The sequence below is a fragment of the Heliangelus exortis genome, chromosome 13 (genome assembly GCF_036169615.1).
Source record: "Heliangelus exortis chromosome 13, bHelExo1.hap1, whole genome shotgun sequence".
Classification (NCBI taxonomy): Eukaryota; Metazoa; Chordata; class Aves; order Apodiformes; family Trochilidae; genus Heliangelus; species Heliangelus exortis.
Window position 1 is genome coordinate 6,130,264 of NC_092434.1, and position 23,465 is coordinate 6,153,728.

General features: G+C 35.4%; 1 protein-coding gene across 2 annotated transcripts in view; it reads right to left on the reverse strand.

Annotated features, from left to right (window-relative positions):
* The window catches only part of CDH8 (cadherin 8), a 141,097-nt gene that overhangs the window by 29,001 nt on the left and 88,631 nt on the right, over nt 1-23,465 (reverse strand). For both annotated transcript variants that reach the window (XM_071756671.1, XM_071756672.1), the window contains exons 8-9: nt 20,876-21,012; nt 3,893-4,014 (exon numbers count right to left, since the gene is read on the reverse strand). In XM_071756671.1, the coding sequence (XP_071612772.1) occupies nt 3,893-4,014; nt 20,876-21,012 (259 nt within the window). The remainder of the gene's footprint in view (nt 1-3,892; nt 4,015-20,875; nt 21,013-23,465) is intronic.

Genomic DNA, 23,465 nt, shown 5'->3' on the forward strand with positions numbered 1-23,465 from the left:
ATCAGTCAATATCAACAATAAAGAAAACAAGAACAGATTTTTTTTTTTCTCTACAGAAAACAAGAACAGATTTTTTTTTTCTCTACAGAAGCATAAACACTAGGGTGAAAGTCAGTAATCCATTAATAATGCAGTTCAGTCTTGAAATTTCTGAAATTTTCCATCTGAAATTTCAGCTTTGATGCTGATTTAAATTCATGCATATATTTGATTCTGTACTTCGAGTAGAAACATAGTAAATCGGCAAATTTTGTTTCATAAACAGCTCTGAATTTAAATGAATAGCTAAATGAATCCTAGGACAACTTGGAATTATAGTCTGCAGGCTTGTATTGCATTTCTACAAAGCCACATAGGCCTGAAGTATTTATAAAAGATTACCAGTATAATCACAATGAATGATGTAGAAGGATAAATAGAAGGAAAAAATTCTTATCAATGTATCATAGAATCTTTTTGGTTGGAAAAGACCTTTAAGATGACCAAGTCCAACCATCAACCTAACTGTGCTGGGACTGCTGCCAGACCATGTCCTCAAGCACCACTTCTACACACCTTTGAACACCTCCAGGGATGGATGTGTGATTTTAATACATAATACTGTTCAAATGTCTTTCCCTGCCGTGCAACTTGTTAACCTTGCTTAGAATGGTTCCTTATCATTAGTAAGCTGTTCCCTGTTTTTACTAAAACTGCTCTTCCAACTCCAAACAAATTTATGCAGTTTGGTGTTCTTGGTTATTTCTGAATTATTTTGCAAGCTCATAATACCATGAGCAGTAGACTCATCACAGTACAATTATAACTCTGCCTTTTCAGCTAAAGACAGCAAGTTTCTGCTAGAACCTGCCTTTTGTCATTTGAATGAGCTCTGCCTCTTCAGATAGAGAAAGATCTTCCTGAAGATTTCTTCTGTCAGAAAGAGGCAATTCCATTACAACTGAATAAAACAGAGACAAATTGCAAGAGACAGGAGGAACGTTGCATTGTTGTACAGTTTTATATTGTTCTAGTTTAAACACTGGCTTGAGCACTGAGGCATCATTGTCTGCACTACTTAAGCATTTGAAAATTTTGTAGCTTTGTTTTGAGCAAACTTCACTTCACTGGAAAGGGTCTGGGTATGGAATGAGGAACAGTGAGGCACTTTTCTTACCCAATGATACAGATGTTGTGTTCTAGGAGTATAGGATAAGAATTTAGCTGGGCTGGAAAGCAATCAACTGTATAGCTACAGCCAGCAAAGCTATGACTATTCTGGTTTTAGTAAATGAAATTACACAAAATAATAATAATTTTTAAAAAGGGATAACAGGGAATGGCAGGAGCTGGGTCTAGCTTAGAGGTACTGTAACAGGACATTTAAATCTTTCTCTTTTCCCCCCCCTAAAGCTGATGGAAAACATTGCAAGCAACTTTGTATTGTACATAAAAAGGAGCACATAAATGTGTGCATGAACAAATACATTTCTTTGCCCTCTCTCTTTCCTCTCTGACTAGCTGCAGTACCTCTACTGTAAGAGGTAGGTTAAAGCTAAGAAAATGCATCTGGTAATGTCATACATCAAGAGGGTTTGATACATTCTGTCACATCACCAGCAGCTGCACTTGTCGCTTGCAATTATATCAGAACCCAAAATAGAACAATCAGAAACTGGACTGGAATTTATGGTTCAATCTATCTAGTGGCTGCAAATCAGGTTTTATAAATAGTTCAAACGTAATCTCCCTTAAAGGTAATTCAAATTTTATTTAAACCTGGATTTAAGTTGAACTGCAAATGTAAATAGATTGGAATAGGGTAACACAATTGTACCTTTCCTGTACATGTAATATTCAAGTTTTAACTTCGGAGAACTATCAAAATTAGGGTTTTGCTACTATGCAAAAGAGCAGTGTCTTTCTCATATTAGCTATTTCACAGGTGAGACATTTAATTTTTTCACTCTACATCATGACTAAAGAATATGATGTCTTAAAAAGTCTGAATATAGAATAATAAGAATTATGAAAACAATAAAGTAATGGGGATTCTTAAATCTTCACAGGAGCAGATCATTTTTTATTGGTGACTTAAATTTAGAAGCTAACCTTGGTGATAATTCTGGACTGGTTACTGTTTCAGTGATGTTATTTGTTTAAAACACAGAATAAATTACAGGATCAGTGCCATCTCATCCATGCTGGCAGCCAAATATTTAATAACCATCTGCAAAGTTCACACGAGGATTCATGCTCAAGAGTGACATCTGCCATCAGATCAAGAATGAAAGATGAAGAATATCATGGTTAAATGGAAGTTCTCCTTAAGTGCTTAAACAGAAGCCTCCTTTATCAGCTGACTCTTAATAATCTTGCTTATTGTTTTATTCTAAAAATGAAAAGTGAACATTTTTCACCACCTCTTAAACCTGAAATTTGATAGGAACACCTAGATGAATATATTCAGAAAACACTGTGCAACACAGCTTTCTGATTTCAGCTTACTGAGCCCTGGATAATACTCACTTGAATTTATTATATCCTAGAAATCATAATTACTCAGCATCTGAAATCCATCCTTAGCTAAACAGAAATCCACTGGAAGCTAGAACCAAAATTAATATAACTGCCTGCCCATAAGGGCATCTTTCAATAGTCTGCTTTTCTGTGGTTAGAGAGAATTCTCATTTCTTAAATGACATTTTGTTGGCACGTTTTTAATAAACAAAAAGGGGTGCTGAAAGTCAAATCATCTTCTGTAACAATCCAGTCTTGGCAGAGGTAGATGGTCATATACTACTACATAGGTAGTAATTTAAAATTACTAAAAGAAAATAATTTCTAACTCAATTGCCAGGTAGCCTTCTTTGGAGAGCAGTGAATTTAATGCCTAACACCCACGAGACATAGGAATAGTTGGGTTAACAAGTCTTGTGTCATGCTGACAGCTGCCGTTTATTTAAATAAAATGTCACAATCCAGACATAAATTAGAAAGTTCTAAAACAGTGAATTTTTGTAACATAAAATATTTCTCAAGGTGGATAAAAGTTAAATCTCATTTACACTTCATTACTCTCTAGAAGTCTGCAAATCTTTTCGAAGCTTTATCTTGTCATTTATGTGCCATAAGAAATATTTTTTATTTATGTAGATTTGGCCTTCAAAATGAATACCTTTAAGCAATCATTTTACTTTTCTTTTAAAAAGGCTATACAGGTTAAATCTTGCTTCTGATACACTGCTACGTTCATTTCACCTTGTAATGTGTTGTGTCAATTCCTTTGCTAACCAATTTACTTCATCAAATCAAGAAGGCAATAACATGTTTGTTTTATGCTGTGAAGGGTAATGAAAACTGGAACTCCACTTCTCCAACACCCCGTCCTTCTTTGGATACCTTAAATACAGTTACAATTTACTTGACTATCCATCAACTTCTGGTTTGTTTTCTGGTTTATTCCCAACTGTCACAGAAAAGTAAGCACTAAATAGTTAAGAGATTATAACTGATATGGGTGAGGTGAAATAGTTTTAGTGTTTTAATTATTTCTTTTAAACTATACATGGGACCAGCTACAATATAATTCAATAACTGAATTGGAATTCTGGTTGGATTATAATTTTAACTGTTTACACACATGAACCTATGAAGTGATGAGCTACATCAGAAAGGGAAAAGCACTTTCTTCTGAATATTGTCCCAAGATACCTTTATTTAAGACTTGTACTTTAAAAAATACTGATGTCCATCTAGAGAGATGTGCCACAGAATACAATAATAGGTTCATCTTAATCAAATCTTAGGAATTGTTAGCATGTAGGCATAGGCACATATTTTGGAAATAAAGATAAGATGAGAGGGAGAAACTGAGCTCAATTCTCACATATCAAAGCACAGAGATACTTACTTGGCCAGGCTTCCCATTCTCACATAAAAAGGCTTCGTGCTCTGATGCAAACTCAGGAGCGTTGTCATTTACATCAAGAACTTTGATAGCAACAGGCAGCCGGGACACTTGACTGTGGTTCCCTAAATAAAAGAAATCAAAGCATAAAAGGTAAGCATACTTCATTTGGGACTGATACATAAAGGCTTCACAGTAGCCATACTCTCCCTTTCTTCTGCCGTTGCTTAATTGGGTTGTCTCATCTGTAATGGATCGTAGAGTTGCAGCATGAGATAAAGAAGGATGGCCAGTAATTTATGGTTGAAAAGAATAAATAGATCCCTATTGTAAATGACATTTGTTGGAGATTAGCTCAATGAAGACCTTCCTTGGACTAAATTGGTAAGATTTTTCTTTGATGAAGTTTGTATTGTTTTATTGATAAAGTCCATTATACATGGAAAAGGGAAAGCTGTAAACAGCATAGATTTATTTCTTTGTTTATCTTTGGCAGGGCACAAAGCATTTTACTCTATTAGTTGTTCTGACTGCACATCTATTATTTCTTCATTACAAATACGAGGAATGTGGAGAACCACATTGTGAGAAAGATAAATGGTAGATTGACATCAGCAAAGCTCGATAGTACTTTGGACTGTTAAAGCACTTTGATTCATCTGCCACTGACCAAACATATGACCTGTGAAATTATCCCTTTGCCAAAATAAAGCCTCATTATTTATAATACAGGTCTATTTTGCATAAAAGTTTATCATTGTAATGAGCAGAATAACCTTGTTAAGATGTAAGGAAAATCTAAACCAACAGTTCACACTCCATTTTGAAAAGATTTCACGCTCAGTTCCTTCTGTGTTTCCTTCAATTCAGTATAGCTAATTTATTTTTAAGATACTGTTTATGAATATTTTAGATTATTTTTCCTCAAAGAGCAAAACCATGACTTCAGTTTAAACTGAGGTGACCGGCTGAGCTGAAGATTTAAAGAAGTGGTTCTACAGCACATGAATACCTTTACCAGTCACTCAGTACTAGATTCAAAATCCACCTCCTAGTGAGTATTATTTCACAATCATAGCATTTTACCTTTTTATATCATCAACAATTCGAAGAAATGCACACTGTGTGAGTCTGGGTCTGACCTGTAATTGAACCAGGTGCTTTTGCCTAAATTATGACTGCAGGGAAGAAAGCTGCTACCCTGAGTTATGGTATCAAATCACTCACATTTGTTGTGACAGTTTAGCAGCTGTCCAAACCTGCCATCAGTCCATGGGGGTTCTGCTCTCTGGCAATACAGAAGTGGTGTAGGGGAAGGCAGGACAGAAGTTCCTGTTGCCTGGCATTCAGTGTACCTCTCATAACAAATACAAGTACTTACAAGTGGTGAAGATGACTAAAGGAAGAATAACTATAAAAGCAGTATTTCTTCTGGTTTCCATCAAATTCAATTGTGCTGTGACCAAATCAAAGTCCACCTCTCTTGCATCCTTTTTTTTTCTTTTTTTATTGGCTTGTATACTTAAGACAGCCATAATTTTTGAGGCTCTACCAATAAATAAAAAAAAATGTAAATTTCAATTGCTCTACTAACATTAGTTTGAAATAGCATAAGAATAACTATTTCAAAGACAGGAAGCCAGGCTTCCATCATATGTGCTACTGTTGCAGAAAAGGCTTTATGTTTGCTGGGGAGCCTGAAATATTAAAATTCCACCTGTACAGGACGTGGAAGAGTACAAGACATCAGTTGTTAGATGCTTCCCATCTGAAGTTGTTCAGAGTTTTAGTTGAGAAAGATTCATGTTACAGAAGAAAAAGAAACCCCCCTAAAATAATATCTATGTCTATTTTGCATCACAAAAATCTTACTTATTAACAACTGAGGTGACACTTACGCCATGAAATAATGCATTTGAAATAAAATAAAAGTTAATATGCAAATCATGAATCCCAAACATTTTAAGACACTTTTTTAATCTGAACTTGATAAAAACACAGACAATAAATCTTGAGCTTATCAGAATTCTCAGCACTAGTGTCATATTTAAACACTAAAGATTTACTTTTATCTAAATTAATGAAATGATGGCAGTTCAAATTTTAAAGACATTACAGAGAAATATAATTAATTAGATAAGCTTCTAAAGAAATTATTCATGTCCCTTGTGACTGCCCTCCAAATGTTTGTCTTTCATCAGAAATACAAACATTAAATTTAAAGATATTATAATTAGAGACTTGATGAGAATTCATTTAAAAAATTAATTTACTAAACACAAGAGAGACCCAACTGGTTTGGAAATCTCCAAACAAGGGGATATCCACCGACTCTTAGGGTTCTTGTAACTGTGGTGATATTTCTTGCTGAGAAAGAGAGATGGAGAGAACTTTATCTACTGCTTGTACTGCCCACCACAGGAATACATTGCAAACTTTCAGTGGAATTTCACTTTGTCCTAGGTGTTTTCCCTGTAAATAAAAATCATCCTAAGCATACCTATTAATACAATAAATTTTGCACTAAGGCAATCCAAATTTCACTCATGGATTGAAAACAGTATCAATTTCATCTGCCTATTTTCTTACTTTTAATGGCTGCAAATTTCTCACTGGTAAAACATAAATGCAGAGGATATCCCTCTCAAGTGTAAATCCATCTCTGTTAGCAATGCCCAATAAACTAAAAGGAGGAAGTGTTTGAAATGGATCCACTCTGAGCCACAGAGCACAGGAACTGTTTCTTTTGCACGGGCAACTGTCTGTCCTTCATGCACTTGGCCTTCACTGATTAGTATTCAGTGTTCAGAACTGTTCCTCATTTGTATGAATGGAGAGTCAGTTCTTTCTAAACTAGTGACAAAACTGAGTATTAAATAGTGGGTTTTTTTCTGTTCAGTTTGGATTTTTTTCCCAATGAACCACCCAGTCAAGAGAATTAAAAGAGACTGAGTCTTCTTGCATGAACCAGACAGATAGTAAGATCGATTGCTTAAGTCCCAAACAATTATATTTTTAAAAATCATAAGAGTGTAAACCTGGAGACTCTCTCTCTGAGGAACTAAATGAATTTGCAAGAGCGTCAGCACCTGTTTTTATTGTGATTCCCAGTTTAAAAAGACCTTCCTTGAGTCTTGCAATACAAGTATATCATTAGGACTATCACTTGAGAAGTAATGGCTTGGCTTGAAAATTTAGCACACTGACTTGCAAGATTTAAAAACATTGAGAAAATTTCCACTCTAGTAGCTTACTGAAACTCTTTTTGTAGTAAGGCTGCACAAAAAGACTTAGTTTTCAATTTCAGATACATTCCAGTGGTCATCTGTGGACAGCACTGCCACAGCACAGCAGGAAGCTGTAAGAAACACAAATGCAAATGTTGCTCATAATTTCCTAGAAGTACAGCTCTTTTCTGTCTCTCCTGAAGTCTCAATTACTGCCCACACTTCCAAGACCCAGCAGGCTGCTGCTGCCTCCAATGAGCACAGATCACACACAAAGAAAGGAATGTCAAGACAGACACAAGGATGACTCAATATAAAAATAACTAGTGGAACTTATAAGTGGTAATAAATAAATTTCAAAAAAATAACGAGAAGTTCAGCTTAGAAATCCATATTGAGAGGTTTATAAGAATTACAAGGACCTAGAAAGATCTTCTGCTTTTCTTTCCAGTTCAAGATTCTACTGGAACAGTGAATAATGAAATACAGACCTTGCTGGTTCACATCTTTGAGTAACACACCTACTGAAACTTACTCAGGATTAAAAAAGGCTACGGAATTTATTACCTAAATTAAAAGGCAGATAAGATAATAAAAGTTAAATTAAAAAAAAAAAAAAAAATCCATTATCAAGCCATTTAGTGTCTCCAAACCTGAACTTTGGAGGCTGCAGAGCCACACAAGTTCTTCCCGTGATCAACACATTTCTTCAACCCTGGAAAAACATCTGCGTGCAACATTGGAAATTTGTAATGCAAAGCACTGAGCATTGTTAATGTTACTGCATGCAGCAACTAATACTAGAAGTAACTAGAGCTAATAAATAACTTTTTTGGTCTTGTGCCTTTACAAACAGAAGAGAATGCAGCTATTCAATTCCCATAAACACTTAAACACTTCATAAACACACTGAAAACACTTCTCCACTGTCTTTTCTTGACAGAGACATGCAAGTTGTCTCAAAGAACAGTAATCTTTAAAGGAAAGTATTCTTGTCTGCACAAAATGAAGTTCATTATTTGTTTAATCCAAAGAAAACCAGTTTAATCCAGTTTTCCTTTAATTAAATAATGCAAAGTCACTGCAGGGCTCTCTTTAATGTCATAAACTGTCTTGCATTTTAACTAAAATTAAGCAACTGGATAGAAAGCAGACTCCTAAAAAATAACACATCTTTTATTATCATCATCACTACATAGCTTGGAAATGGCTATTTCATGCTTCTCTGATTCAGTGAAATTTCTGCTTTAATCATATATTAAATTAGAACTACAGGAAGTCCTAGTTCTAACAATCTAAACAAAATCTGAATCGTAGACTTAATAAAAACAATAGCACTTGTTTCACATATTATTACATATTTCAGTTCAAACTTATTAAGTTGTATTTTAACAGATCTCTCCCCCACTGTTTAACAAGGTTTTGTCAGATGACTTTACTAGGATAATTTACATGTTGAACAAGTTTACCTCTCCTCTTAGGGTTTATATTGTTGCTTTCTTTGTACAATCTTTCACCTGTGTAATAACACGGTTTATAACAATCATTTTGCAATATAAAACTGATAAATCTAACTTAAAGAATCCTGAGAAACAGATGATATTGTGAAACTGAAATTTTATTTATGTTGAAGTTTAACTATAGAAACCACATCCTGCAGCATTCATTTGCAGCATACTTCATTTGTCTGGAAGTATTAAGTAATGATGTTATTCAAGAGACTGTGTGCCTGAAACTGACTCTGAAGTTGTCAGGAAAAGACATCAGTAATTGGCAATATGTCTGTTAAAAATAACAGAACATAAGGTATTTCTGAATTAGGATGAAATTCAAGCAACCAAACAAGAAGCCCAAACAGGATTGATCATCATGAGGTTTTAGATCCTCACCAAAATTCTTGTATCTTGGAAGGATGAGAAAATACTGAGAGTTGTGGAATGTCTTTAAAGTAATATAAATACAGCAGTGCCTGGCAGAAAGGCTTCTATAAAAGTTGCTAAGACAAGAAACAAACACTGCATCAAAATGAATGTTCCATTTGTATTTATTTCAGCACACACAAACACATTAGAGGAGCACAGATTTTGCGAGTCTCTACATGTACATGAATGTGGGAGGGAGGCAGGAAGAAAAAGATGTGAAAAGTATTTCTTCTGTTTGTTGCTTAAGTCATTCTTTGGAAGAAAAATAGTAGCAGAGTTGAAAAGTTTTGCTGTCTTTTAGGAGATCACTCCATTTATTTTATTATGGTCTCCATTTTTGTCCAGGTTCTTACCTCCCATTGCCATGAAAAAGATGTCAGACTTTTTAAAACAGCTTCCAAAGTGTGGGTAAATGCAGGAGAACCACACATCCCTGATAACCAGGTACAGAGTGAGGACCATCTTTTGACTGCGTGTTCCAGAAAGCAGGACAAGGAGGGAAACTGAGGGCAGACTACATTTCAGCTTGACTTTGAAACTGAATTTGTAGTTAGGAGATTTACAAAGTTCATCAGTTCCATCTGTAAAGAGGGGACTAAGATAGGCCACACACATCCTATATTTAATCAATAAATAAGATGTACATCTTGGGCCGAAGGGCAGATTATACTTTTAGGTTGCTGATAATACAAAAAAAAATCCATGGGATTTTTTTTTTCCATTGGTGCACCTAAGACATAAAAATTGTCAAATATAGGTCAGAACAAGCAAGATTTTTGAATCAATTACCTAAAAATTGCAGAAAAATGAAACATTCCACCTAGCCCTGCACTGAGTTCTTTGCTCGCTGATGTAGTAGCCAAGTAACACAAGCAGACTCTGTCACTCTGCATTTTTCCCTTCCAATTCAAGGTCTGGTTCAGCTTCTACTGAAGTCAGTCAGATCTCTTCTGCTCTGGAAGCTTAATCTAGTCCCTGTCCTTAATATTACATTACAAATTTCCTATATGTAAAATAATTTAAGATTTAAAATATGAATTTATATTAAAACAGGGAATTCAACTGGATACTTTGCAGACTTCAAAGGATCAACACAGATTTATACAACTTGATAACCAAACCACATTTAAAAAAAGTATATTCATTTCATACAGATACAATATATATTGATGGAATCAGCCCTTATTTTGCTTATCAGAGGGCAAGCTATAATTTGACATTCAAATTCAACTTCTTTGTTATTTTTCATAGCATTAATCTGTGCAGTTTTTCAGCAGTCTAACAAATTGCTACTCTGTAATTACATCTGGTACTCTGTGAAATGAACGATTCATTTGCAAAACTAAGAAACATTAGTAATTTTTTCCAGAAGCATCATATTTTCGGGGTGATTCTTCATGATACTGCCTTGTCTGGATGCACAGACAGAACAAAAGGGCTTGGAAAGAACAAACTAGATTGGAAAAACAAAACATCCCCTCAAATGCAGTTTACAGCTATGAAGAGGGTCTCCTTTACCATATCCTTGGGTATAAGAGAAAAATCAAAAGGCACTTTTCTGTTTAAACTTAGCCATGACAGTAGAGAGGAAGAGCTATCTGCTGCTGCACTGGGATTCACAGCTGAGTTGTAAGTTTTTCCTTTAGGGAGCAGAGAATGCTGAAATTTATTCATCTCCACCTTAGAGATGGGGGAGTATGGGAAGCATAGGCAGCCCCCACCTCTAACAATAAAAACAACAACCCAGAAACTCAAGGGTTTGTGGTTATTACAAATCACTTTAAATGGCAGTCTCCCTTTAATCACAATGTTTGGGTTTTGAAAAATCCACCCTGGTGTCACTTCTTTCTATTCATTTTCATGGACTCCAAAAAGAAAATGCTGGAAGATAGAGCAGATAATAGACACAGTAGGTAACACAAATGCTCATTACATGCAACCTACATATTGTATAAGAGAGTGATCAGACTGCATGGCATATGCACTAGGAGAGAGGAGGGGGGATACTAAAGCAGTGGGAACAAAGGGATGGGATAAGGCTTGAGAAGAGTTAAAAGGGGCATCCTAATCAGAAACTGTAGCACCTTCTCAATATTTGAGTAGCAATTAGGGGTGCTTGTCTCTTGTCAGAAGCTCTGGATGAAAACAGCAAGTCCTTAGAGAATGTTCTTCTGCATATCTGATTTTGACCACAGTGAGCTTTATATTCATAGTGACACATAATCAAGATATATGTGACACATCAATACAAGTAAACAAATACATAATTCAAAATAAATTATTAGGATAGCTGCTTGAGTGGGTTGTATTGGAAGCTGCTTTAGTCATGTCAGGTTTATGACAATGAAAGCAATTCTGTTTTATTCACAGGTTCTAAGTGAATTCTTAAGGGAAAGAAAGAAAAAAAAAGTAAAAAGTACATTGCCAACACCTTTCCACCCACATGTCTATCTGGGAACCAAACTGAAACAAATGCTGGTGGAAAACAATCTGTATTCCAGATACAGGACTGTGTAATTGAGCCTTATTTGTCTCTAACGAGGATGCAAGCCAGGCTGAAGCTCACAGTTAATGTCACTTTCAGTAAATGAACTGCTGTGTATTTTAGTGGTGAGTTGTGATGAGTGCAAAAATATAAAAAATGGAGAAATGATAGCAACTATTAGCAGTGTACTAGTGATGAAAGGCAAGTGAGAAATATTTGACATTATGCAGCTAAATATCACCCCCCAAAATAAACAAACCAACCAACCTAATTTCAAGAATAAACAATAGCAAAACAGCATCTCTGGAAGCATCTGCAACTAGCAAGCACTATTCTACAGACCCTCTTAGAAAAACTCAGAGTCTACCAGAAGTTTCTGAAAAATGTTTTTCCCACTTCCTTGAGGCAGCTGCCAATGGGAAGGAAAAAGGAGGAAAACAACCACCAAAAAAAACCCGAACCCAACCAGGGGGAACCACATCTTTCTGTCACCTTTTTTATACACAATAGCAATAAAAACAGTGTGGTGAAAAGCTACTAGAGCTTTACTACTTGTGGATCACAGCATGACAAACCTAACAAGGACTCCAGGTTTTCTGAGGCAGTGTACTGCCTTAATCATTGCGAGGAAGAACAGGTTTTGATTTCTAAATAGAACAAGACCAGAAAAAAACCCATTGTGCCATTAAGTGACTGAAAAGGATTTGCCTTACACAATATAGCAGTGTACAAGCAGAAAGAAAACTTAATGAAGAAAAGTTTTAAGACTCAGCAAATGTACCAGGGCATGATTTGCTGCTGTGTTGCTCACAATTCCAGCTTAATCAAGGGTGTTGCAGCACTAGCATAAAACAGTCAGAAATCTGGCCCACACTTTAGAGCAATTATATTGTTAATATGCCGATACATCATGCATATTAAAATGTTATAAAATATTGACTTAGATATTGTCAATTACAACAAGCTATGAAATGTTCTAATGGCTAGCAGCAATAATAATAACAACAGGCAGACTGATTGAGGACAAGCTGTCTAGAATATTATTATTCTTTTATTTAAAATTATTTCAGGATTGAAATAAAATAATTAATAGCTCAAATGAAAACTCTCCCTTACTGAGACAAAATGTCAAAATGTTTTAATATGTTTTTATAATAAAAATTAAGAATTTCTAGAGAAGTATTTATGACAATCTTTTTAGAGCTCATGTTCTTTTCTGAGGCTGATTTTTTTAACAATGAAATTTTATTACTCTAACGTTTTCTTCATAGATTAAATATTGGTAAATATCCTGGATTTGAACCAGGTTTTAGGAGTTTGGCATCAAAACCTTCTTACTTGCATACTTTCAGCAATAAGCAGTAAGAACTCCCTAGCACATAATTACATACCTTCAAAAAATCCTCTCTGATTTCCAGCCAGAAAATACTGTCATTTTAGCTACCCAGCAACTTCACTAGAAGCTCAAAGCATGCTACTCTGAGCCTTTATTCTGGAAAGACAGATGCTTAAAGATTGACTATACAAATAGTCAGTTAAAAACCTCTACTCTGACCTTTTCTCATGCTTCAGCCTTACAGAAAAAACAGTGGAGATTTTAGATAGTCATGTTCTGTTTAGAAGCAGATGAATTCCACTTATCAAAGTAGATGAATGCTTCACAGTATTTTTAAGATCAATTGTATTTTCCTCAGAAATTCTAAATCAAATGTGCAAAGTGCAGATGGCAAATTGTTAGTTCTTGAGTTAAACAATGCACTCATTTTCCTAATATAATGTGTATATTTTTAGTTTAATTATTTACTCATTAATAAACAATACTTCATGTGAATTAGTCAAATACCTGCTCACTAATGACTCCTCAGTTCCTTACTCCCATGAAAACCACCACCTAGAAACCTAACCTTTTGTGTTGTAAGCTTTAAACAGTGTTCCCAGTTCAAGTATGTTTTTGTAAAATGAACATTTGCAAATACAGAACTGAGATGATTAGCCTGGCTTTACAATGCCTTGAAACCAGAGATAAAACAACTCAGGCTGTTCATGCTGATCTCTCTTCCTCTCCTTCCCATGGTTATTACCTCCTCTGACTTTTCTTTTTTTGCACTGGAGGACTTGGATGCTCTATTCCCAGCTACCTTGTGTGCTTTCCTCTGAAATCAGAGGCTGCAAACTTCTATTCAGAATCCCACACCTGAATTTTAATGCTTGTTCCTGAACTACTGAGACCATTTTACATAGAGATTCTTTCCTAAGTATGCTCCATTGCTATTCATACGGTCACTCCCATGCCATTATCCATGTGGATCACCTCTATGCTTGGGCTGTGAAAAACACTGATGGGGAAGTCTGTGATACATCTGAATGTTCTCTCATAGCTCACAGCTGAAAACCAGCTTCAGTTTTCATCCCAGCCCTCCAATGCCCACTGGCAAATGCCCTGTGACCCATTAGAATCCATGGAGTTCTGTGTGACCCTGTATTTCTGTGCAGATGAATAAAAACTACCTTGCTAAATTCTGTGTTTCTGTACAAAAATGATGTATTATCTAGTTTGAGTTCGACTAAGCGAGAGCACAAAGGGTCAAGCAAAAAAGGTTAATATTCCTGAGCTTCTCCTGTTTAAACCTTCATAAAGGCTTTCTTCCTTCTCTTTGTAAAACTTACTGAAATTTACTGAGTCCTAAATTAGAGATAATTATATGATGCACCAAAGTAACTTCATAAAATGTTAAAATTACTGCTAATAATGTCTGCAGTAATTTTTACAATAAAAGGCTAAATAAAGTTAAATAAATGAAAGCAAAAGCTAAGGTATTCATGGCATTAAAAAGCACATTGTAGCTGATGGCTTATTCTGAAGAGTAATTATGGCTCTCTTCTGCTTTAATAAGTGTCCTTGTATATTTTAAAGGAATATACTATATAGATAACTTGAGTAGACCATGTGCTGGGTGATGATTCAATTATTGTATTTATATTCTTTGTAAACCATAAAGAGTCTTTCTGGCTTTATGCCCTTTCCCATTAGGTGATAAAATTGCCTCATACTTCTTCATTTCTAAAGAATGCCATTGGTATGGGTAATTACCTGTGTCAGATAAAGCCCACAGCTTTGTCCTTGAGATTCTTACACTCCGTCTGGAAAATATTTATTGTGGTCAAATCACCACTTCCATTTCAAGATCTTGTTTATATTTTCATCTATTGCTTTGACTAATAATTCATGAGAATTTGTACTAGCTGAGGGGGTTCTGGTAGTTTGCCAAGTCCTTGGGCAGGGGTCTTCACTGGCCACTGCCATGGTTTTTGTTTGGCAAGTAAAGCTGAATATCAAGAATAAGTTGATAAAGCTGTCAATCAAAATGAAAATAGTAGCTCCACGACCGCAGTGTCTGGAGAATAAGGAAAACAGAAATTCCATTAAAACCCTTCATTGAGAGATTTAAAGCTTGTCTTAAAGCATTGCTCTAGGCTAAGAGAAATAGCCTCTCCCAGGCAGTCCTGCACCGGCTTTGGAATTCCTCAGTGGCTGATTTGCTGCATGTCTGTGCATGTGATGCACGGAGTGTGAGGAGAGGGAGAAGTTTTAGAAGAGCCTTCTTGTAATCTGATGCCTCAGAGCAAATGGATGCACACTTCACCTCTTGGTTTTCTCAGGATGTCTGAAAGGGCTTGAATCTGTACTCATTACAGAAGAACCTGCCTATGCTTGAATCTGCTCACAGTAGTACCTCACTAACCCTAACTGATTCAACTCAAATGCAGTCTGAGGAATCCAGTGATGCATATGGTCATGAGAAGGCTAGGAAGAAAATACAAATCTTGAGTAGCCCACTCAGTGTTATATCAGGTGAAAGAAAGCATGAGGGCTTTAAAGACATCATCATTTAATTGGCTTTAAAGTTGATGAGCTGTGGTTTTCTGCTATTTCTTGATGTGTTTATCACAGATCTCAGCGGCTGCCAACTGAAATATGTTTGGAAGCTCTTGTTGAAATCTACAGTATCATTAAATGAGTTTCTACTATGGAACAGACACAGACTTTAGAAAATAATTAACTTTTTAGAAAAAGAATTTCAGTAAGGACTACTAAGAGTGAACACATTATAGTGTACTCTTAATTTCAAAAGAATTCACCAGAGCCCTGAACCTCAAGCAGATCTCACCTACAGTTTAGGAGGGATGAACATGCAAACATCAGGATATTCACATCTCAGTTGGAGGAAGTAAGTGGAGTTAAATTATGTTACTAATACACTTCTTCCTTGCCTAAGTTAAAATAGTGTCTCTGAGAGAAGTCTGCTTTGTTTTCAAACAACATTAGCTCATCATTTATTATTGCTTTTGCTGTACCAATGAACCAGTAAGTATAGAGTATTTCTTTAGTATTAATGAGACACACGGTGAGGATGCTGGGAAAGTATCTGCAATGTGGTGCTGCAGCCATTAGAGGATGGAAATTAAAATCCATGAATCTGGAGGCAGGAAGAAGAGTTTAATCCTTGTATCCTTTATGCATATATGATATTCCTATAGCTTGAACAACCAGTGATTCTGAACTCCATTCAGATTCTGTGCAAACTGTAGCAAAAATGTTCTGATAAATAAATAATGGCTATTTGATTTTCTTTTAGCAGCTGAGTAGCATTGACAACACGTAGCTCAGTAAGTACTGCAAAACCTGTACAAGAAACTGAGAGAATACTGAGGAGCTTAGCCTGGCCTGAACTCTGCTCTGCTTCACTGCCCAGCAGAATTTGCTAACCAGTTAATGGAAGCAACACAAAGATGGCAACGTGAACAGAGGTTATAGCTATAATTGTAACTTACACAAATTTAAAAACATATCCGTGTGTTCAGATGAATGGGATCACATGTGACTGTAAGGATCCTGACTTTACTAGATTTTACTGAATAGCAGAAATTCTATTTCAAAAAGAACCAAAGAACCCAAGACGTGATGAGCCTTTGTACATACAAAAAAAGATGCAATAAGAGAAACATCTATAAGTTAATCATTCATTCTTATGGCACTGCAACTCAGGCTCTCCGAGAATACTTGCATGTGCCCCCAGATTCCCTTCGTGTTCAGGGCAGAGCTCCAGAGAGCTCAAAACACATTAGCAGGCAATGAGCCCCAACTTACAAAGCAAGCCTATAGCCATCCTTGTTTCCTCAAGCATCTATCTAAAATACACCTTCCAACCTTGGCATACAATTTTAAGCTCACATAAGCTTCAGCTACACACCCCAACACAATGAGAAATCTCATTAGTCCAGTAAATCCAGATTCAGCAACATAAAACAAAGTTCACCTTTTATATCCACAGACCAAAAGGCACATTCTCAGGTAAAGGTCATTTTACCAGTGAGCCTGCTTCCCCTCACCTGTAATAACCTACATGGTCCTGCTCCTGACTCATTCAGCAGAGAAAACTTGGATGTATGGTAACTTAGAAAGAAAATGAAAGAATCAGTTTTCAACTTTCAGTATTCCTCTTGCTATAAGGGTTAATACATATATTTCTTCAGTGAATCCTAAGCCTGTATTTGTGTGGTATATGAAGTCAAAGTTCTTTGTGCTATTCTGTTCTCTTAAAAATCCAAGTGACAGAATTCACCAGCACAGAAGAGTCCCCACATGACCAGAGAAGAAAAAAGCTGAACAACAAAGCAGCAAATATTCATTTGACAAAGAAGCAGCATAAGAAATCATACAATAGAAGAAAATATGCAAAAGGAATAGAAAATTTCAGAGTCTACAGATTTAAGGGTAGAAGTTGAGAGGACCAAATCTTCAGAAGGAAGTTATTGAAGTTTTTTATTAAATTAATGGAAAACGTGTAACTAAATTTCAAATACTGAAACTGTCACCTGTACCAAGTAGGTCACCTTCAGTCCAGTATTTTTCATGGATTGCTCTTTGCATTGTTTCATTTTTAGTAACAAAAAAAAAAAAAAAAAAAAAAAAAAAATTCTGATGGATGAGATATTTGAATCATTATCTCTAGGGGGCATGCAACCAGTATGTTACAAAGCTGCTGTGATTTAAACAGCAGGCATAAAATGATATGCAGCTTGTCTGCATATTTTGAGAACCAAAACATAAAAGCAATACAAAAGTTTTGGAAACTGTCTGATGGACAGCCACTCATGGTAAATGTTCTTTAGTCTGTCTGGTGTCTAGCCACCTGAAAAGAAAGGCTGCAAACAACTAGGAACTCCTTCACAGAGGCTGGAAGGCGTCTTGTCAGCACTATGAAAATGCAAGGAGAGAAATATCATCCTCCAAAATGTTTCACTCTGCACAGGTCTCAGAATTTGGTGGTCATACTATTTGTCACTTACAGTTTGAATCTGTTCTGGATTAGAACTAGCTGGACACTTGTCTATGAAATGGAAGAGAAAATGTCCTCCTCCTAAAAAAAACCTAAACCAACCAACCAAACCCGAACTGGTCTTTTATCTGTTAAGTACTTACATAAAAGAGTCACAGTTCCCACTGGCTCATGATTTCGTGCTTCTTCTCCTAGTTTTGCTAGATAGGAAAGGGTTAAAACAACATATTGGGGGCACTTAGATTATAAACTAGTAGTATGTTTAAACTACTTGCACACATGCTAAATCTGAAAGCTTTTAAAAAGATCATCAAGTCTGAATCTAAACATCTTCATGCTCAAGCCAAGTGAAAGTGCAGTAGTTATGCTCAATTCAGCCAGACCAACCTTGTCTTTGAAGATTCCCACCTGAGTCAGTGGCTGAGGGAATGATACAGAAGAAAAACTTTGTCATGGTGACAGCTGCAAACTGCCCAAAAGCTCCTGTGCTTAAAGCACAAATGCAGCTGCAGGTAATTTACCAGCACAAAGTTCTGAAATAGCAGGGAATACAGCAATTGGCAAAACTTGGAGTTCATCTTTGAAAGTGTTGATAAATCAGGGTATATTTAGAATTTACTGTGCTCAGAATTGAGATGCAAAATGCAATATCATGGCTTATGATTAGTAAGCAAGTGCAATGGCAAATAAATTATCTGATTATTGCCCCACATGAAGAGAGGTGAGTCTTGAACCAAACCTGGACAGCCTAAAAGAGAAAATGCTTCTGTATGGATGATTCTGACTTATTTACTATGAGAGATCAGAGGTCCAGTAATATTACTTCAATGAAAGAACCATAATGACACTTTTCTATTTTCATTTGCTGCTTGCGTCTTCCTCCAACAGATTTGTTATTTTTATAACAGACATCTCACTTATTACTCTCTTAGGGAAAAAAAAATCTTAAAATGCCATATTACCTTCCTTGGCAGTTCTACGAACACATTTAGTTTCTAAATCAGGAGTTTAAAAATATTTTCTCTTAAATAAGCAAAGATATTAGCCTATGAATTAAGCTCTTGTTTTATGTAAATGTCAAATAAATATATTAAGAATGTGAAAAAACCTGCCATCACCAGGAATGCAAATGCTTAGAAGAAGATTTGTGTTATTATTTTCATAGCCAGTCTGATAAGAGACAATTTTCCAATAGTGATAGATGTTGAGGTTCCCATGAAGTCTAACGAGAAGGCTGACTTATTACAAAATGCTTGAGTATAATTATGTTTTAAAAATCTAAAGATGCAACAGGTACCCTGGATTCTGATGTGGGTAGTGAAGTTCCTCTCTGTTAACTATACTCTGAAACATACACGGGTAAGGGAGATTTTAAAATCTGAGAGTTTCTTGAAAACCTCTACATTTATTTTGTTCTCTTTTGACTATTTGGAGGAAATGAAATGTAAAATTACTTCAATTTGGATCACAAACTAGTAATTCTTCTTTCCATTCCATTGGTAAATCTCATGGTCTGACACTCCTCATGTCTTGAGAAAATTGCTATGGAAATTTGTTATCTTTCTCCTTTGAAAACATCAAAATTATTAACTGGTTTGCTATTAACCTGGGTAAAATGTGCCCTATGAACCCTGAGCTTTGGTTTTTTCGTTATGTAGTTTGATTCCTTGTGTAAGGCAAAAAAACCCACCCCACTGTTCTTGCTAATTTACCAAAGTAGTTTTTTGTCTGCAAGATTAAACAGTAATTAACAGGGCACTGTAGGCACTACTGCACTCCTAGCAATGAAGCACACATTATTAAGGTAGGTCATGGGAATACAGTTTACAGGCATTGTAAACCAAGAGCTTAGTTTATACTAAGACCTATCTTTCTCTTTTATGTATTCCATTTAATTACCTGTTACAGACTCCTTATAAGTTGATTTCTGAAAACAAGTACCACAGAAAAGTATTTGACAAAAAAAACGTGTCATATAGGTATGTCTCATCATTTCATTCACTGTGTTCATAGATGCGTTATTATGAAAATGAGCATTAAATGTTCTGTATCATAACACTGCATCCTTTAAAAAAAAGTACTCTGGGAAAAAGCAAGCATTAACATCACCCTGTTTTCTACATGCAAGAATTAGCAGCACTGATCAGTTTCTGAAGAGAAATGTTCTTCCGACAATGTGTCAAGTGTGTTTGCATGCACTGGAATTATGTCTGTATGCTGACTGCAGGATGGATACATCAGCAGAAATATTTTCATAATTTGTTTCAGTTAACACGCCCACAATGGTTGAGGGACCTACACTCTGAATCTGTTCTTTTGCCTCAGTATGTTCATGTCAAATGTGTCTAAAATACAGTGCTGTTATTCAAAACAAATTATACTGTCTTATGCAATCCTGCCAGCAGTGTTTACTGTGTCAAAATTCCAAATTAATCAAGAAATGTTCTGAATGAAAATCTGGGACCCAAATTCCCAGACATGGTGACACTCCTGGCTCCCTGAGACATAGGTGTACAGATCAGTCACAATTCCCTTGTAGATCTGAGCAATCCATGTTCCTGTCTATAGCTGCCTATGAGTAAATTTATTCATATTTATCAAATAGCATTACTTTCATGCAACATTACCCATGTGGTTAATAATTTATGGTACTGAAACATAATATCACTCAGCATTAAGAACTTCTGATTTGAGTCTACAATAGCAAAGCTTTATTTTTTTCTGCCTTTGTACAGCTACTAAATATAAGGGTTTAGTTTGGAGTTTTGTAAAACATTATCTAAAAATCATCATATATATCCTGTACAAATCTACTCATGTAAAATCTACTCATGTATCTCTTCAAAACCTATACTCATGTATTCACTGAAAGCTGTTTTTAAAGAACTAATATTGTAATTTAAAGATAGAAAGCATTTTACTTTTTACTGAATTACATAGTTTCCACTGCATACACTGTTAAAATTAATTATAATCCCAACAGAACAAAGTCTGTATAAACAAATACTTACTCGTTTCAGTAGCCACAATGGTTATGTTGTGCCACGTATTTGTTTCTCTGTCCAGTGGTGTTGCCAAAGTTATTTTCCCATCATCTGCATTAATGTTGAACTGTCTGTCAAGGTCAGTGTGCCGATCAATGGAAAACCTACAAAACAGACATCCCTGTAATCTACTTAATGAAGTTGGTGTAATCCATATAATCAAAAGACAACTTAGGGAGCCCTCTGAGAGCTGCAGTTTTGTAGCCAAATGGATTGAGAAGCTCAATAGCATAATAATTTATAAGACAAAATGACAAACTGAGACTAAAAAAAGTTAATAATTATTGCCCAAGGAGTAATTAGCTGTATACCCAGTGTGAAGGTCATAAAATGCCCTCAGGTTCACTGGGTAACATCCTTGAAAAACGGTGCTGATCAAGAGTTAATTACACAATCCATCACATTTATGAGACAGTTTCTATGGCATTTCACAGCTACTGATGATTATTTCAACAGTAATGTGTTAAGCACACAAAAATGGTGGGCTTCATGGTTATTTTAAAATGGGCTGAATAATATTATTTTACCAATAAATTTCAGATTGATGAAGCATGAACTATTCACCAAGCATATTATTTGGTTATGGTTCTAGCAGCTCCAGGGGCAAAATGCAGTCAGTGAATCACTATTTTCTTTAAACCACTGAAGGACTGGTAGTTTCTGGATTGACATCACTAATTAATAACACAACAAGTTTCATGTCATAGGTAGTCAGCTTGCAAGTGTGAATGCCCAGGTAAATTATGCAGCCTAAACAGAGTCAGCCCGACAAGAAGAAAGAGCTGCAGTATGTTGCTCCAAATTGCAATAAACAGGATGATGATTTAAAGCTCAGAATGGGATCTTCAGGAAAGCTTTCATGTTTGTCCATTTTCACAGTTATTTTTTAATGTATTTTTTGCAAAAAGACACTAAACCACAAGATTAAGCCTTCCAATTTTTTGACAGGAAAGGTAAGAAAAGAGAGAGTTTGGTGATAAACTATTGATATGGTTCAATAAAAATTGACTTCAGGGGGTTTTACTGAATCCTAATTGTGGATTTAAATAAAAGCCTTTTAAGCCTTTGTGTCTATGTATTACAGAACCTAACAGCATGCACTGAAAATTTTACATCTGTTCTGCATTATATCTATGCATAATAGGGTGAGTTAGGATACAGCATCAGAATGGATTACATTATATAGTGGTCAGAAAACCAACTGACAGTTTCTCAATTCATTTCTATTTTTTGCAAATACACTGATAAAAGAGCAAAAGTATATTTTGCTACAGCCACAATAGCACAGTTATCTGAAAATCAGTTATTCCATTCTGGTTTATGCTTTATCATAAGCAATTTCCAAAAAAAGTTCTGATTCAAAAGTTCCCTTACATGCTACAATAAACATATTCTGATGAACTCAGACTCTTTCCAGAATGCCACAATTGATTTTGATAGACACAGCATTAGGATCTCATTTCAAAGCTTAGGATTACGGCATTCATCTTTTTTCATTTCAGTGTCAGATATTTTCATATTTAGAATGAAAGATACATTGCAATTAGATTGCTTGTGCAATGCATTCAGCATGGTACAATTCACATGCAGAAAATTAGGTCTCAATTATGAAAATTTATCAAAATCTTAGTTTAACTCTTTCAAGTTTAAATATTTAAAGACTTCACTACTAAAAACGAAAATCACACTGGTAAGGTACTTAACTAATGGACTCAAGAGTGAAAAGCCCTGATCAACTAGGAAATGGGATTTGTTAGAGATTTCAGTTTCCTTTACTCTCTAAGAGGAACTAGTTTTACCCACCTTAAAAAGGAGAAGTTTGGTTGAAGGAGAGCTAACATTAAAAAAATGAAGTAAAATTCCAAATATACATGTCTAAAGGTAAGCACATGCATCTATATTTGGACATTTAAGTAAAGTGATTTTCCAGTGAGATCCATATACTCAGTTCTCAATGGTTTAATGGGCATTGTACTATCCTCAGCATTTCTGAAAATCAGGTCACTTGTGTAGAAGAAGAGTGAAGCTGTAGTTGCCTAACTTCAGGCAATCATTTTGAAAATGTATAAACCTTATTTTGATGTTCCTCCAGTTCCAATTAAAGTATGAGAAGTAAAATTCTTGTACCAGTGAAATTAGTAAAAAACATCTTACAGACTTTCACGGGTTTAAGATTTCATCTGAGAAAATATGAGAAAGTAATTAAGGTAACTTTTTAAAAATGTCATCAGTCATTGCTGTTGTATAATTCTTGATATTTATGTAATGATGCTGAAAGAATTCTTCTGATATCAAACATTCATGCACTTTTTACAGTCCATAAACAAAATAAAATGTGGAATGCTTATATGCTATTTAATGTTTTGTTGGCCTGGGCTTGACATAAATTCCATTGAGACGAGGCACAATTTTTCTCTAAGGAGGAATACATTTTAGCTTCCATTCATGGTCTTTCTGCAGTACATTTTTTGAAGTTACAAAATTGGGAGCCTAACATCTGTGAATTTACTAGATTGCATTTCATCTCATCCCAAAAGTATTTATTCACAAAGCAGAA